Source organism: Triticum aestivum, chromosome 1A (genome assembly GCF_018294505.1).
Source record: "Triticum aestivum cultivar Chinese Spring chromosome 1A, IWGSC CS RefSeq v2.1, whole genome shotgun sequence".
Taxonomy (NCBI): Eukaryota; Viridiplantae; Streptophyta; class Magnoliopsida; order Poales; family Poaceae; genus Triticum; species Triticum aestivum.
Window position 1 is genome coordinate 109897779 of NC_057794.1, and position 14624 is coordinate 109912402.

Here is a 14624-nt window from a genome sequence, read left to right on the forward strand (position 1 = left end):
GAGGGGGGCTAATAAACCAGGACGTGTGTTGAGCATGTCTGAGCCACCATATTTCATAAATCGTTACACGATCTTATTATTTGAAAAAAAAAATCCTGGCAGTTCTAATTAGAATGCCCGGCTTGTGGGCAGGGACAGGAAGACGTGCGTCACAGCTCTCCTGCAGCGTCGCAAGGCAAAGAAAATTTGGAGGCTGGTAAGAGTTGAAGAATTGATTGATTTCTAGGGCATGTGCTGGTGACCGAGCGGGTGAGGCTGCTCCGCAGTTCCTTCTCCACCTATCTACTCAAGCCTGTGCTGTGTTCGGGCTGGGAAACAGCCGCGGGCTGTTTGCCGTTGGTGCCTGATAGTGGGGAAGACATGAACTAGTGCACCAAGGGCAGACACGGATCGAGCCATTCGAGTTCTTGTGTAGTTCTTGTGTCAAACTACATGGTTGCCTATTCCCCGAAGGCTATGGCAAAGAAAGGAGGATGGCTCAAACCTCCGAGTGGCTACACCAAGCTAGATGTCGATGCGGCATTTGATCACGACTTGCTCCGAGGAGCCACAGGCGCAATCCTGAGCGTCTACTTGATAGTTGTATCGACGTCCTATCAACACAAGCTCTAGCCATGAAGTTCGGGCTCCAGCTCGCACATATTGGCTGGTTGCAACCGAGTAGTCATAAACTCTAATAATCTGGAACTAACTGAGGTATGGTGGCAGATCCTCAGGTGTTGTGGCTGTGATTTTCGATGAGTGCTACTCCCTCTGTTCCTAAATATAAGTCTTTTTAAAGATTCCACTATGGACTACATATGGATGTATGTAGACATATTTTAGAGTGTAGATTCACTTATTTTGCTTCGTATGTAGTCCTTATTAAAATCTTTAAAAAGACTTATATTTAAGAACGGAGGAAGTACCATACTGTATGTAGTCCTTATTAAAATCTTTAAAAAGACTTATATTTAAGAACGGAGGAAGTACCATACTGCACGTGACTTTCAATCACTACTTCCATATTGCACGTGACTTTCTACATGCCCTATTTGACGGCAAAGATTCTCTGACATATGCCACCTACCTTTACGAGCACTGCAACCGTGAAGCAAACTGTTGCACATGATGATCTTGAGAAAATGGCTAGAGGATTTTGCAACCATGAAGCTGGAGGAGGAAGCCCCTGCTGAACCAACTATTATCACCAGAACCCCCGATATCCGGAAACGGCATCACACCAAGCGCCAGGCTAGGGTTTGGGGAGTATGGCCCATCCTTCTTTGTTTATAGGTCTTCCACATATCCCTAGATTGTCAATTTTACCAATGTAATATGAAATATAGTGTATCACAAAAGTCATACAGAAAGTAGAACATCTGAATTTCTAATGGAATAATTTTTGTAATATATAACCCAAATTATGTTGGTCAAATTATCGATTTAGGGATACACGCGGGCGTAATCTCTACTACTTGAAAAAGAACGTAAGGTTTCATTCACCTTTCTTCCCACCACCCCTTCGTCCAGATAATCAATCACCTTAATTTACTTGCATTCTAAACCAATTCCATTTTACTTTACTTACCAAATTTCTAATCAAAATACAAAGTAATTCATGGTCAGAATTTGATGAATATTTATTTACACAATGTAAATCATAAACTAACCTACTAGAATATTTATATTCCGTTGCCACGCACGAACATTGTTCTAGTAAACTAAAAAACAGGTAGTACCAAACATTTATACCAGCCAAATATATCCTAGCCAACATCTAGTACCAAAAAATCATCCATACTGAAAAAGAGGTCCCAAGCACATGTAAGCCATACATGACATCATATAAGATTTTTTCCAGGGCTCGGACAGAATATAGAGTACTAAACCAATGAGAATATAAAATTGTTTCCACTACTTACAGGTGGAACAGGAATCTTTCAATGCAATCTATTTTCCGCCTAAAATGATTTTCCTAAGTAGAATCAAGAAGATAGGAATTTCTAAGTAAATCAAATATCCTAATCCCATAGGCTCGAAATGACGACTCCCAAGAAAATTGTGCATGTTCCGATCTGAACTTATAAGGTATGGTAATGGTCGAAATGATGACACTCAAGAAAATTGTGCACGTTCTGATCTGAACTTATAAGGTATGGTAATAATCTGATAGCTGGGTCGGTGCGGTGATTATCAAGTTTATGAACCTAACCCCCTCATTCTCATTTTGGGCGACAGAAGCAACCGGAATTCACTGCCCTTGATCGGAAAAATTATAGAATACCAATGAGTTAGCGAACTCTTGAATTGTTATTGTTTGTCCAAATGCCATAGCTCACTGCCGAAACCTACTTTTGGTCTCTTGCAGTTTATCATCTCTCCGAAAGAATCAACAAGCTGCTCAGCCAGACTGCTTGGTTCTTTGATTAGTGTTTTGATGAATGTGTTCACAACCCTATGCTCATTCTCAGTCGATCTTAGACTCAGCCAAGTCAAAAACTTCAATCTGAAATCAGTCTCTATGTGCCCGTCACACTCCAGCCACCGTATCACCTTCACACAGTACTCATAGTCCTCATCCAGAACTCTAGGCCTTTTCAGAAGTTGCTTTTGGCGGCAGATGGCTGAAACTCCATCCTGCTCACAGCTTTCATTCTGAGCACCATTGGGCTGCTTTGCCTTGCCTCCTGGCCGAGATTCAACAGCAGCCGGCTCCGCGCTCCTGACTGCCTCGCAAGCCTCTGAGCCACCACTGTCATTTGACCTAAAAAGCCTGTTATTTAAATCATAGCTCTTCTCAGGGGAAGAGTCTATGTCCATGGGCATGGGTGCATTTAGGTCAGGGACAGAAAATGCATTGAACTGAAGTTTGCGACATGCACCAGATAACATATGACCCTGTTCACTGTTCTCTGCCTGGTCTGCTTCTGTGGCACTTATGTCACATGAACCTTCGTACATATCCTCAAAACAGCCTTCTTCAGCCCAAGCTCGCCGCAAGATCTTCCCAGCATCTCGGATCCTAAATCCAGTGGACATACAAGCCTGGCTCCTATCCGTTGTCTGCGTCTGCGGGCATATTCCCGTGGCCTTCTGGGTCACAGATTTGACAAATACCTCCTTGCTCGCAGTATAACATTTAGACTCGGAATGCCCAATGGTCGCATCAGCATCTGAGAATGATATGATTCTGAAGGAATATTCTGTGCATGTGGCGAGGTTATAAACAAGTATTTTTCTTTCATCTCTTGACAAAATAACAGGTTCATCCATGCTTGGTTGCTCTCTGCTCTTCCAGTACCATAGCTTATAACCTTTGATGGTGTCCGGTGATGCTAATTTAGTTTCTTTTAGGATGATAACAAGGGAAGACGATGTAATATCTTCGAATTTGAATCTGCACGCAGCTGGTAATGAACCTGCAAAACAAACAAGTATAGAACCATGACAATTATGCAGAATCACCATGACAATTATTATGGCAGTCTAGAACCTTGTATTTATTCAAGGAAGGTCATTACCTCGAACATGCAAGCCTGGAGATGGAGAACTCAACAACTCATCAACTTTTTGAATCGCTAGAGAGCAAAGTTTCAGTATATTACTACCACCAGATAACCTGCTTACGATACCACGTGCCATCTTTGCCGACATTCCATCAAGTGGACCGACCTCACATTCAAGTTTTGCTTTTGCATCTTGAATAATGTTATGCAATTCTGTATGACAGCTCGTACCCTCCAACAACTGATAACTCACATAGATGCGGTGGCAGAGTATATCAACTCGGCGAGCCTGCTTTGCAATCACTAATTGCCTTTTCCAATAACTGCCAGGCAGTAGCATTCATGTCAACTTTACAAATTGATCAATAATCATGGAACATAACAAGCATTTCAAATTTTCAATAATGTCACAAGTGAATACTAGCTGCAAATTGATGCTAAGAAAAATAAAACATGACAGTTATTTCAAACAAAACAAAACTAATATATTTAATTATTACATGCATGTATTGGTACGAAGTAGAATTTGTGGTGAAATTGTAGAAAGTAACACTGAGATATGTAACTTCATAAAAGGAAATATGCTGGGTATAGAGTATTATGCATGCTAAACTCGTCCAAATTTCCTGCTCTAATTGATTTGCTTCATATGAAAAGACAGCTTCAGGTATTTGTCAAGCCCAATCATTTTATCATTTGTACTAACAGGAGACCATTGCTTCTGGAGTAAAAGGATGTTACATATACTGGAGAGCCAGCTCATAGGGCCAATGCAAAGACAACTGGCATGTTCCCAATTATTAGTTGAGTTGAATGGTATGTGTTAATACCGTCCCAAAGAAAAACGGTGCATGCTGACTATAAATAATGATACAGAAAATCTGGCTTCCTTTTCCTTCACAGATTTCTAACTGAGAAAATCATGTATGGGTTAACAATAAGACCTGTGACTTGTCAAAGAAACAAGTGCATATAACTATTCCAAATTAGCTACTAGCTATTTTGAACAGCACTATGATATGAGATAATTTAACTCAAAATAATATGGCTATATATTCCGAAGTAACTTCATTTTAGTCCAAGGGACTAACGATGCAATAATGAAGCAAGGACAAGAAGCAAATGAGAAGCATGATGAAGATAACGAGATCTACAGAATAAAATGAACATGTACTTACCCTAGTATCCCAGATATCTTCCCACATGAAGCACATGAATAACTCCCATCAAGATGAATAATTTTTTGAAGATCAAAGCATCCCACCCGCTTTTGTTGGAGGGCACACTCGATATGGCAAGAAGAACCACAGCACTGTTTGTCGTCATTTTCAGATGCACAAACCAACCATAGACTAGGATCTTTATTGTCATCAAACTGATGGCAAATACAACATGAGCACCTCTTGCAGAAAGAATTTCTACAGATCCAAGTACCAGTGGACTTGATGTCATGGACAGGATGCTCTCCACCAATTGCATCCTTCTTACAAGCATGGCCATTTGCTATTGTTAAGATGGCTGTAGATTTCTTCAATTCAGAATTCTTGCTTGCTTTAACAGGAGTAGATTTGGACATGTCTTAACTCAAGTTCACCAGCCACCTTCCCTTTTCAATTTATTCACTAGCATGGGTTGTAGTCTTCAAAGGCAACAACTCTAAACCCTCACTGGATAGCTTCAAGACAAGAACCTTATCGAACCCCCCACCCTCTTTATTGTGGCATCCTCATCCACCAAGCATAATCAATGTCCAGTAACTGAAATATAACATGGTATACTTTTTATCAGCAAGAAGAATAGCTACTCAGAACACAAAATCCAGCATTCAACAGTAAATGTCACATAATCAACAGAGGAGGGATCCGCAAGAAATCCATAAGAAAAAGAAATACAGAAATAATTAACTCGGGGAAGAATCTTTGATGCATAACTATACAATATGAATCTAAAAGGCAACCAAAGATATAGCTGTCCACATTATACACAATGAGTTCAGAATTTAGAATGACTGCTACCACCAAACTTTCCTTATGTTCAAGAAAGTATCTCACTGATTATACAGAAGAATACAATATCCAAAGAATTAGTAGATCATTTATCAAGGGACTTCCAGGTCAATTTAATAATAGAAAGAAATTGAAACAATCCACTTGAAGGGAGGGAAGCTATCTGTTAAAGAGCAACAGCTAAACTGAACAAAAGGAGCGAGTATGATCAGTGCTTCAGATATGTCAGGTAGTAGATACAACCCACTAGTTCCCAGTCTTAAAATAGAAATCCTTTTGCCGTGCAGTCGACTTTGACCACATGTTAAAAAATATAAAATAATAAGATTAAACCTTTGAAAACAGAAGTACTAGATAGTGTAACAACAATCATGATATTATTTTGGAGCATCTTTTACTAATGTGTTGTGGTTGCAATCAATTGTTGAGGTCTTTTGGAGAACATGAGAAGGCCAAAAAGACCTTTTGTAGGGACAGAGGGATTAATAAATAACTCAAATATTTTAGTATCATCTATCATGTGGCAGATAACAAAAAGAAAGAAAAATTGACATTCAGTTAAAAGAAAAATCCATCTTCACCCCTAATGGAAAGAGATCAACAAATTGTGTATCAAACATACTATAGAACAACTAACAAATAGCAAGCCCATAATTCTTTAAAAACAGAGCAATGCAATAGAAACTAGCAAAGAACCTGAAAAGCCAATTACATAGACAGCACACCAGGATCCAATTGGATGTTGTTTAGCACTTTAGCAGTGAAAATGGAGCATACAGATCTCCTCATTCAGGACTAAGGATTGATACGGACATGTTGAAGACCCACAGCGCCAGGAGTTCATGACTCATGAGTAGATATAATGTGGTTGTGTTTGGTTCCTGTAAAAATGCAGCTGACTCTACTTCAGATGTGTTTTTTCTCAACTACAATATGAGTTGTGTTTGATGTTCCTGCAAATAGAGCAACTCCCCTGATTTCTTTGAGTCCGTCTGGTGAATTTGCACATGTTTAGTCTTAAGACCAAAGAGCAAGTGCATCAGAAGGTATACATCTACGATTCACGACTTGAGGATTGGGTCCGCAAATCGGAGCTGGAGTACATGGACTCACAAGCGCCAAGAAAACTTCCATTGATTTCATGACAGAGTAAAATGGAGAAGAAAGATGCCTATCACATGTTGATTGGGCCGAACCAGCTACGAAAAATCACAAGTACTCACAAACAAGCGCTCTCATCAGCTTTCAGGCATTGAGCTATCTTCAACCCGCAGCCACATGCTCCATTGATTTTCCCCCATCTCCTCTGCCCCCTTCTGATGTACCATGCCAGCTCCACCTCCATCCAGCTCTTTGCAGACCTCTGTCACCCATGCTGCTCCTACCGTGATGCCTCCCTGCTGCTCCTACCCATCGTGACAACTACCTTTGCTTCTCCTCAAGGAAAGCACCGACGCGACGGTCATAGATGTGTTCGAACAATGACCGAACCAGGACTATAAAGCGGCAAAGGAAGCGGCAGATCCAGGCAGTGATGGCAGCAGCACGAACTATTGTCATAATGACCGACTTGGGTCCATGAAGGTCACAAATCGGGAGTCAACTTGGGAACGAATTGCTCCGAATTCGAACCCTGATGTAGATCTATCGATCGAGATCAGGGATCGACCATATAACGAGCGGATCTGGTAACTATGAATTACACAATTTAATGCTTGACACCGCAGAGCTTACCTATGAAATAGCGCCGGAAGAAGCGGCGTGGGAGGTGTCCAGAAGAGGCAAACGACAGCTGGTGGAGCCGTGGAGCGGCGGCGACAGCTGCAGGCAGCGGCGGCGGCGTGCTCCAAACTGATATGCTCTAACTCAATGTTTGGCTAGGGTTTGAGGCAAAGGGATAGTTTGCTTTGGGCCTGAAATGGCCTCTTATTGGAATGTATTTAGCCAAAAATACCCCCAAGTAACCCCATATTTTTAAAAAGATAAAGAAGGAAAACTAGTAGTCCTCTATCCCCACATATGTCGTTAGGGAACATCCAGACATATGCCGTTTGGGAATACCAGATTCATGGAAGTATCCATGCAACAAAAGTTTTAGGTTAATCAGTTTTGGGAGCCAATGCCACAAAAAAAGAAGGAAACCCGCGATGAACTGTAAATCCGTGAAGTTGGCAATGTTCGTAGGGAACGATTTATGTGACTACCCAGCGATTTCATCGACACAAAACAAGAAGGAAACCCACGATGAATTGTAAATCCGTGAAGTTGGCAATGTTCGTAGGGAATGATTTATGTGACTACCCAGCGATTTCATCAACACAAAACAAGAAGGAAACCCACAATGAATTGTAAATCCGTGAAGTTGGCAATGTTCGTATGGAACCATTCATGTGACTACCCAGCGATTTCAATTTCCATCGACAACAAAAAGAAGAAGGAAACCCACAATGAACTGTAAATCCGTGAAGTTGGCAATGTTCCTAGGGAACCATTACCGAAACTACCCAGCGATTTCATAAACAGCAACTATAATCATAATCAAACCGACATAAGCATGCCTGCCTGCCCAGGCAAATGACGAACAAACAATTGTTTACTTCAACTACCATATGTGCATGGTACGCCCCGACCTAATGCAGAGGCTAGATGCTTTATCTAGCCATCTTCGTGATGCATTAATGAATCACCAAATCAAATGCCACGATCTCATCAATGGTGCAATAACAACCTAGGATTTCCGCAAAGCAATGTCGCGCGTGCTACCCTCGCTCGCTCAGTTTCTCGACGCCCAATAGCAGAAGCATGTCCTTGATTGCTCACGCAAAACCAGCTAAACACGCACCAAGGCAAAGAAGAGAAGAAGAAGAGGCGGCAGCACGCGATAGCGCGGCAAGGGATTCAATCAATTTGTAGCGTAGCTAGGATAAGAGAATCCTCCAGCACGCAGCACCGCACAATCCGCGGTTCCATCGCCAGCCGAAGCAAACGAGCACCACCGTTTCCCCGGCTCGTTTCTAGCTCGAACCGAAGCCCACGAGGAGGAATCGACCTGCGAACAGGGGGGAGCAGAGCGGGGGAGCCAGTACCGTACCGTTGGATCCTGCTGCCGCGACGCGACCGTCCCCTGGCGGCGGCTAGGGTTTGGGCGGGGTGGCGCGGGGGGGGGGGGGGGGGGGGGGGCGCGAGATCCCAATGCCCGGCGCTGGCCGGCAGGAGGAGGCCGTGAGGCGGGGCGAGCGAGTGGGCGGGCTCCGGCGGCGGGCGGGCGAGGTCGTCTGGTTGGTCTGGTCTCCCCCCGGAGCTGCGACCAGCACGCACGCGGTGGAGGAGGCAGGGGAGTCGGGTGGGAAAGCGAAGGAATTGAAGACAAGTCCAAGTCTTCCGAGGGGATCAACGAGGCCGCGTAACGGAACGGAGGAGGAGGAAACAGAGCGGCCGTGCGTGCGCGCGGTGTCGAACTCGAAGCGGAGGCGAAGCGCCGAAGCGTACGCCGTGCAGGGGGTGGTGAGCCCGGGCCGCTGCCGTTACCGGGACGGAGAGATCTCGGGCGTCCGTCTCTCTGGTCGGACGGCCGGGATGCGTGGCGTTCACCGCGGCTCTCCTTTTACGGATGGGTTTCCTTCCCCGTTACTGCTGTGATTTGAAGTTTGAACATTGCCCGGATTATACGTCCTAGACCTAAACCCATGTGTTCTATCTATACGACTTTATGATGCAATTATGCAAAGAAAAGAACTGCAGATAATTCCCAGTAACGGCAGAGCTACATGCAGATAATTACCATTAACGAGACATTCGATGCAGAGCTACATGCGATCATGGAGGGTGTTAGCCTTACTTCAGCGGTTGGACCGATCAATGTTGATTCAAGTCTGTCGCGACCGGTTTTCCGGGTAATAAATTTCCAGAAGAGACCGTCGCGCTCATCAGCCCCAGGATTACTGTTAGCTGATGAGGCTCCAACTTGATACAGAAATTCCAAGCAGAAAAAAAAAATATGTAGTACAAGGCCATTCTGGCCTTTGAGCACAACAAATGGTTTCTAGTGGTTGATGGCGGAAGCGGTTTGAGGATCATCAGTGTCTATGGGACTCCAATTCCCACAGGAACAGCTGACCAGGTTAACTCCTATCTTCGCGAGGCTGCTATCTCCATTGAGTGGGTTCCGGGGCTAGCATCGCGTCGCTCCTCTCCGTGCAAGAAAATCTGGCCAAGACAATAGCCAGGGACAAGCCAGTGAGTACTTTGAATGTACTCGCAAACATTATGAACACAGGTATAATATAACAATAATGTGCCAAAAATATTTTTTTTATTGCTCATGACGTCAGTCACAATAGATAAATGAAACTCTGATGCGTGCAAGCAAGTCATTTATAAAACTGCAATAACATGGTTGTATAAAAACTTATGAAAACAAATAACAAGAAATGCCACAGTCGGGCATCTGAACGACGCCACATAAAGGGCTTTAAAAGAAATGCCACAGTCGGGCGTCTGAGCGACGCCACATAAAGGGCTTTAAAAGAAATGCCACAGTCGGGCATCTGAGCGACGCCACATAAAGGGCTTTAAAAGAAATGCCACAGTCGGGCGTCTGAGCGACGCCACATAAAGGGCTTTAAAAGAAATGCCACAGTCGGGCGTCTGAGCGACACCACATAAAGGGCTTTAAAAGAAATGCCACAGTCGGGCGTCTGAGCGACGCCACATAAAGGGCTTTAAAAGAAATGCCACAGTCGGGCGTCTGAGCGACACCACATAAAGGGCTTTAAAAGAAATGATCATAATGAATATCCCGGAGGTAGAACCTGAAGGAAATATGCCCTAGAGGCAATAATAAAGTTATTATTTATTTCCTTATAATCATGATAAATGTTTATTATTCATGCTAGAATTGTATTTACCGGAAACATAATACATGTGTGAATACATAGACAAACATAGTGTCACTACTATGCCTCTACTTGACTAGCTCGTTAATCAAAGATGGTTATGTTTCCTAACCATGAACAAAGAGTTGTTATTTGATTAACGAGGTCACATCATTAGTAGAATGATCTGATTGACATGACCCATTCCATTAGCTTAGCACCCGATCGTTTAGTATGTTGCTATTGCTTTCTTCATGACTTATACATGTTCCTATGACTATGAGATTATGCAACTCCCGTTTACCGGAGGAACACTTTGGGTACTACCAAACGTCACAACGTAACTGGGTGATTATAAAGGAGTACTACAGGTGTCTCCAATGGTCGATGTTGGGTTGGCGTATTTCGAGATTAGGATTTGTCACTCCGATTGTCGGAGAGGTATCTCTGGGCCCTCTCGGTAATACACATCACATAAGCCTTGCAAGCATTACAACTAATATGTTAGTTGTGAGATGATGTATTACGGAACGAGTAAAGAGACTTGCCGGTAACGAGATTGAACTAGGTATTGGATACCGACGATCGAATCTCGGGCAAGTAACATACCGATGACAAAGGGAACAACGTATGTTGTTATGCGGTCTGACCGATAAAGATCTTCGTAGAATATGTAGGAACCAATATGGGCATCCAGGTCCCGCTATTGGTTATTGACCAGAGACATGTCTCGGTCATGTCTACATTGTTCTCGAACCCGTAGGGTCCGCACGCTTAAGGTTACGATGACAGTTATATTATGAGTTTATGCATTTTGATGTACCGAAGGTTGTTCGGAGTCCCGGATGTGATCACGGACATGACGAGGAGTCTCGAAATGGTCGAGACGTAAAGATTGATATATTGGATGACAATATTCGGACACCGGAAGGGTTCCGGAAGAGTATCGGATAAAACCGGAGCACCGGGGGGTTACCGGAACCCCCCGGGGGGTTAATGGGCCTTATGGGCCTAATGTGGAGAAGAGGAAGGGGCTGCCACAGCAGGCCGCGCGCCCCCTCTCCCCCTAGTCCGAATTGGACAAGGAGGGAGGGGCGGCGCCCCCCCTTTCCTTCTCTCCCTCCACCTCTCCTAGTTGGACAAGGAACGGGAGGGGAGTCCTACTCCCGGTAGGAGTAGGACTCCTCCTGCGCGCCTCCTCTAGGGCCGGCCGCACCCCCCCCCTTGGATCCTTTATATACGGAGGCAGGGGCACCTCTAAACACACAAGTTAACACAAGTTGATCCACGTGATCGATTCCTTAGCCGTGTGCGGTGCCCCCTGCCACCATATTCCTCGATAATACTGTAGCGGAGTTTAGGCGAAGCCCTGCTGCTGTAGTTCATCAAGATCGTCACCACGCCGTCGTGCTGACGGAACTCTTCCCCGACACTTTGCTGGATCGGAGTCCGGGGATCGTCATCGAGCTGAACGTGTGCTCGAACTCGGAGGTGCCGTAGTTTCGGTGCTTGATCGGTTGGATCGTGAAGACGTACGACTACTTCCTCTACGTCGTGTCATCGCTTCCGCAGTCGGTCTGCGTAGGGTACGTAGACAACACTCTCCTCTCGTTGCTATGCATCACATGATCCTGCGTGTGCGTAGGAAATTTTTTGAAATTACTACGAAACCCAACAGTGGCATCCGAGCCTAGGTTACTTATGTTGATGTTATATGCACGAGTAGAACACAAGTGAGTTGTGGACGATACAAGTCATACTGCCTACCAGCATGTCATATTTTGGTTCGGCGGTATTGTTGGACGAGACGACCCGGACCAACCTTACGCGTACGCTTACGCGAGACCGGTTCCCTCGACGTGCTTTGCACATAGATGGCTTGCGGGCGACTGTCTCTCCAACTTTAGTTGAACCGAGTATGGCTACGCCCGGTCCTTGAGAAGGTTAAAACGGAGTCTATTTGACAAACTATCGTTGTGGTTTTGATGCGTAGGTGAGATTGGTTCTTACTTAAGCCCGTAGCAGCCACGTAAAACATGCAACAACAAAGTAGAGGACGTCTAACTTGTTTTTGCAGGGCATGTTGTGATGTGATATGGTCAAGGCATGATGCTGAATTTTATTGTATGAGATGATCATGTTTTGTAACCGAGTTATCGGCAACTGGCAGGAGCCATATGGTTGTCGCTTTATTGTATGCAATGCAATCGCGATGTAATGCTTTACTTTATTACTAAACGGTAGTGATAGTCGTTGAAGCATAAGATTGGCGAGACGACAACGATGCTACGATGAAGATCAAGGTGTCGCGCCGGTGACGATGGTGATCATGACGGTGCTTCGGAGATGGAGATCACAAGCACAAGATGATGATGGCCATATCATATCACTTATATTGATTGCATGTGATGTTTATCTTTTTATGCATCTTATCTTGCTTTGATTGACGGTAGCATTATAAGATGATCTCTCACTAAATTATCAAGAAGTGTTCTCCCTGAGTATGCACCGTTGCCAAAGTTCGTCGTGCCCAGACACCACGTGATGATCGGGTGTGATAAGCTCTACGTCCATCTACAACGGGTGCAAGCCAGTTTTGCACACGCAGAATACTCAGGTTAAACTTGACGAGCCTAGCATATGCAGATATGGCCTCGGAACACGGAGACCGAAAGGTCGAGCGTGAATCATATAGTAGATATGATCAACATAAACGATGTTCACCATTGAAAACTACTCCATCTCACGTGATGATCGGTTATGGTTTAGTTGATTTGGATCACGTGATCACTTAGAGGATTAGAGGGATGTCTATCTAAGTGGGAGTTCTTAAATAATATGATTAATTGAACTTAAATTTATCATGAACTTAGTACCTGATAGTATCTTGCTTGTTTATGTTGATTGTAGATAGATGGCTCGTGCTGTTGTTCCGTTGAATTTTAATGCGTTCCTTGAGAAAGCAAAGTTGAAAGATGATGGTAGCAATTACACGGACTGGGTCCGTAACTTGAGGATTATCCTCATTGCTGCACAGAAGAATTACGTCCTGGAAGCACCGCTGGGTGCCAGGCCTGCTGCTGGAGCAACGCCAGATGTTATGAACGTCTGGCAGAGCAAAGCTGATGACTACTCGATAGTTCAGTGTGCCATGCTTTACGGCTTAGAATCGGGACTTCAACGACGTTTTGAACGTCATGGAGCATATGAGATGTTCCAGGAGTTGAAGTTAATATTTCAAGCAAATGCCCGGATTGAGAGATATGAAGTCTCCAATAAGTTCTATAGCTGCAAGATGGAGGAGAACAGTTCTGTCAGTGAGCATATACTCAAAATGTCTGGGTATAATAATCACTTGATTCAATTGGGAGTTAATCTTCCGGATGATTGCGTCATTGACAGAATTCTCCAATCACTGCCACCAAGCTACAAGAGCTTCGTGATGAACTATAATATGCAAGGGATGAACAAGACTATTCCCGAGCTCTTCGCAATGCTAAAAGCTGCGGAGGTAGAAATCAAGAAGGAGCATCAAGTGTTGATGGTTAACAAGACCACTAGTTTCAAGAAAAAGGGCAAAGGGAAGAAAAGGGGAACTTCAAAAGGAACGGCAAGCAAGTTGCTGCTCAAGAGAAGAAACCCAAGTCTGGACCTAAGCCTGAAACTGAGTGCTTCTACTGCAAGCAGACTGGTCACTGGAAGCGGAACTGCCCCAAGTATTTGGCGGATAAGAAGGATGGCAAGGTGAACAAAGGTATATGTGATATACATGTTATTGATGTGTACCTTACTAGAGCTCGCAGTAGCACCTGGGTATTTGATACTGGTTCTGTTGCTAATATTTGCAACTCGAAACAGGGACTACAGAATAAGCGGGCACTGGCAAAGGACGAGGTGACGATGCGCGTGGGAAACGGTTCCAAAGTCGATGTGATCGCGGTCGGCACGCTACCTCTACATCTACCTTCGGGATTAATATTAGACCTAAATAATTGTTATTTGGTGCCAGCGTTGAGCATGAACATTATATCTGGATCTTGTTTAATGCGAGACGGTTATTCATTTAAATCAGAGAATAATGGTTGTTCTATTTATATGAGTAATATCTTTTATGGTCATGCACCCTTGAAGAGTGGTCTATTCTTACTAAATCTCGATAGTAGTAATACACATATTCATAATGTTGAAACCAAAAGATGCAGAGTTGATAATGAAAGTGCAACTTATTTGTGGCACTGTCGTTTAGGTCATATCGG

The 14624-nt window shown here is 44.0% G+C and overlaps 1 protein-coding gene across 1 annotated transcript; it reads right to left on the reverse strand.

Moving 5' to 3' along the window:
- Positions 1–1783: 1783 nt before the first annotated feature.
- Positions 1784–8818, reverse strand: LOC123039436 (VIN3-like protein 1). Its single transcript, XM_044462613.1, has 4 exons — positions 8586–8818; positions 4667–5245; positions 3504–3811; positions 1784–3401 (listed from the first exon to the last, which is right to left on the reverse strand). The coding sequence occupies exons 2-4, from the start codon at positions 5062–5064 to the stop codon at positions 2293–2295; spliced, it is 1815 nt and encodes a 604-aa protein (XP_044318548.1). The 5' UTR covers positions 5065–5245; positions 8586–8818; the 3' UTR covers positions 1784–2292.
- Between the last annotated feature and the right edge of the window lie 5806 nt (positions 8819–14624).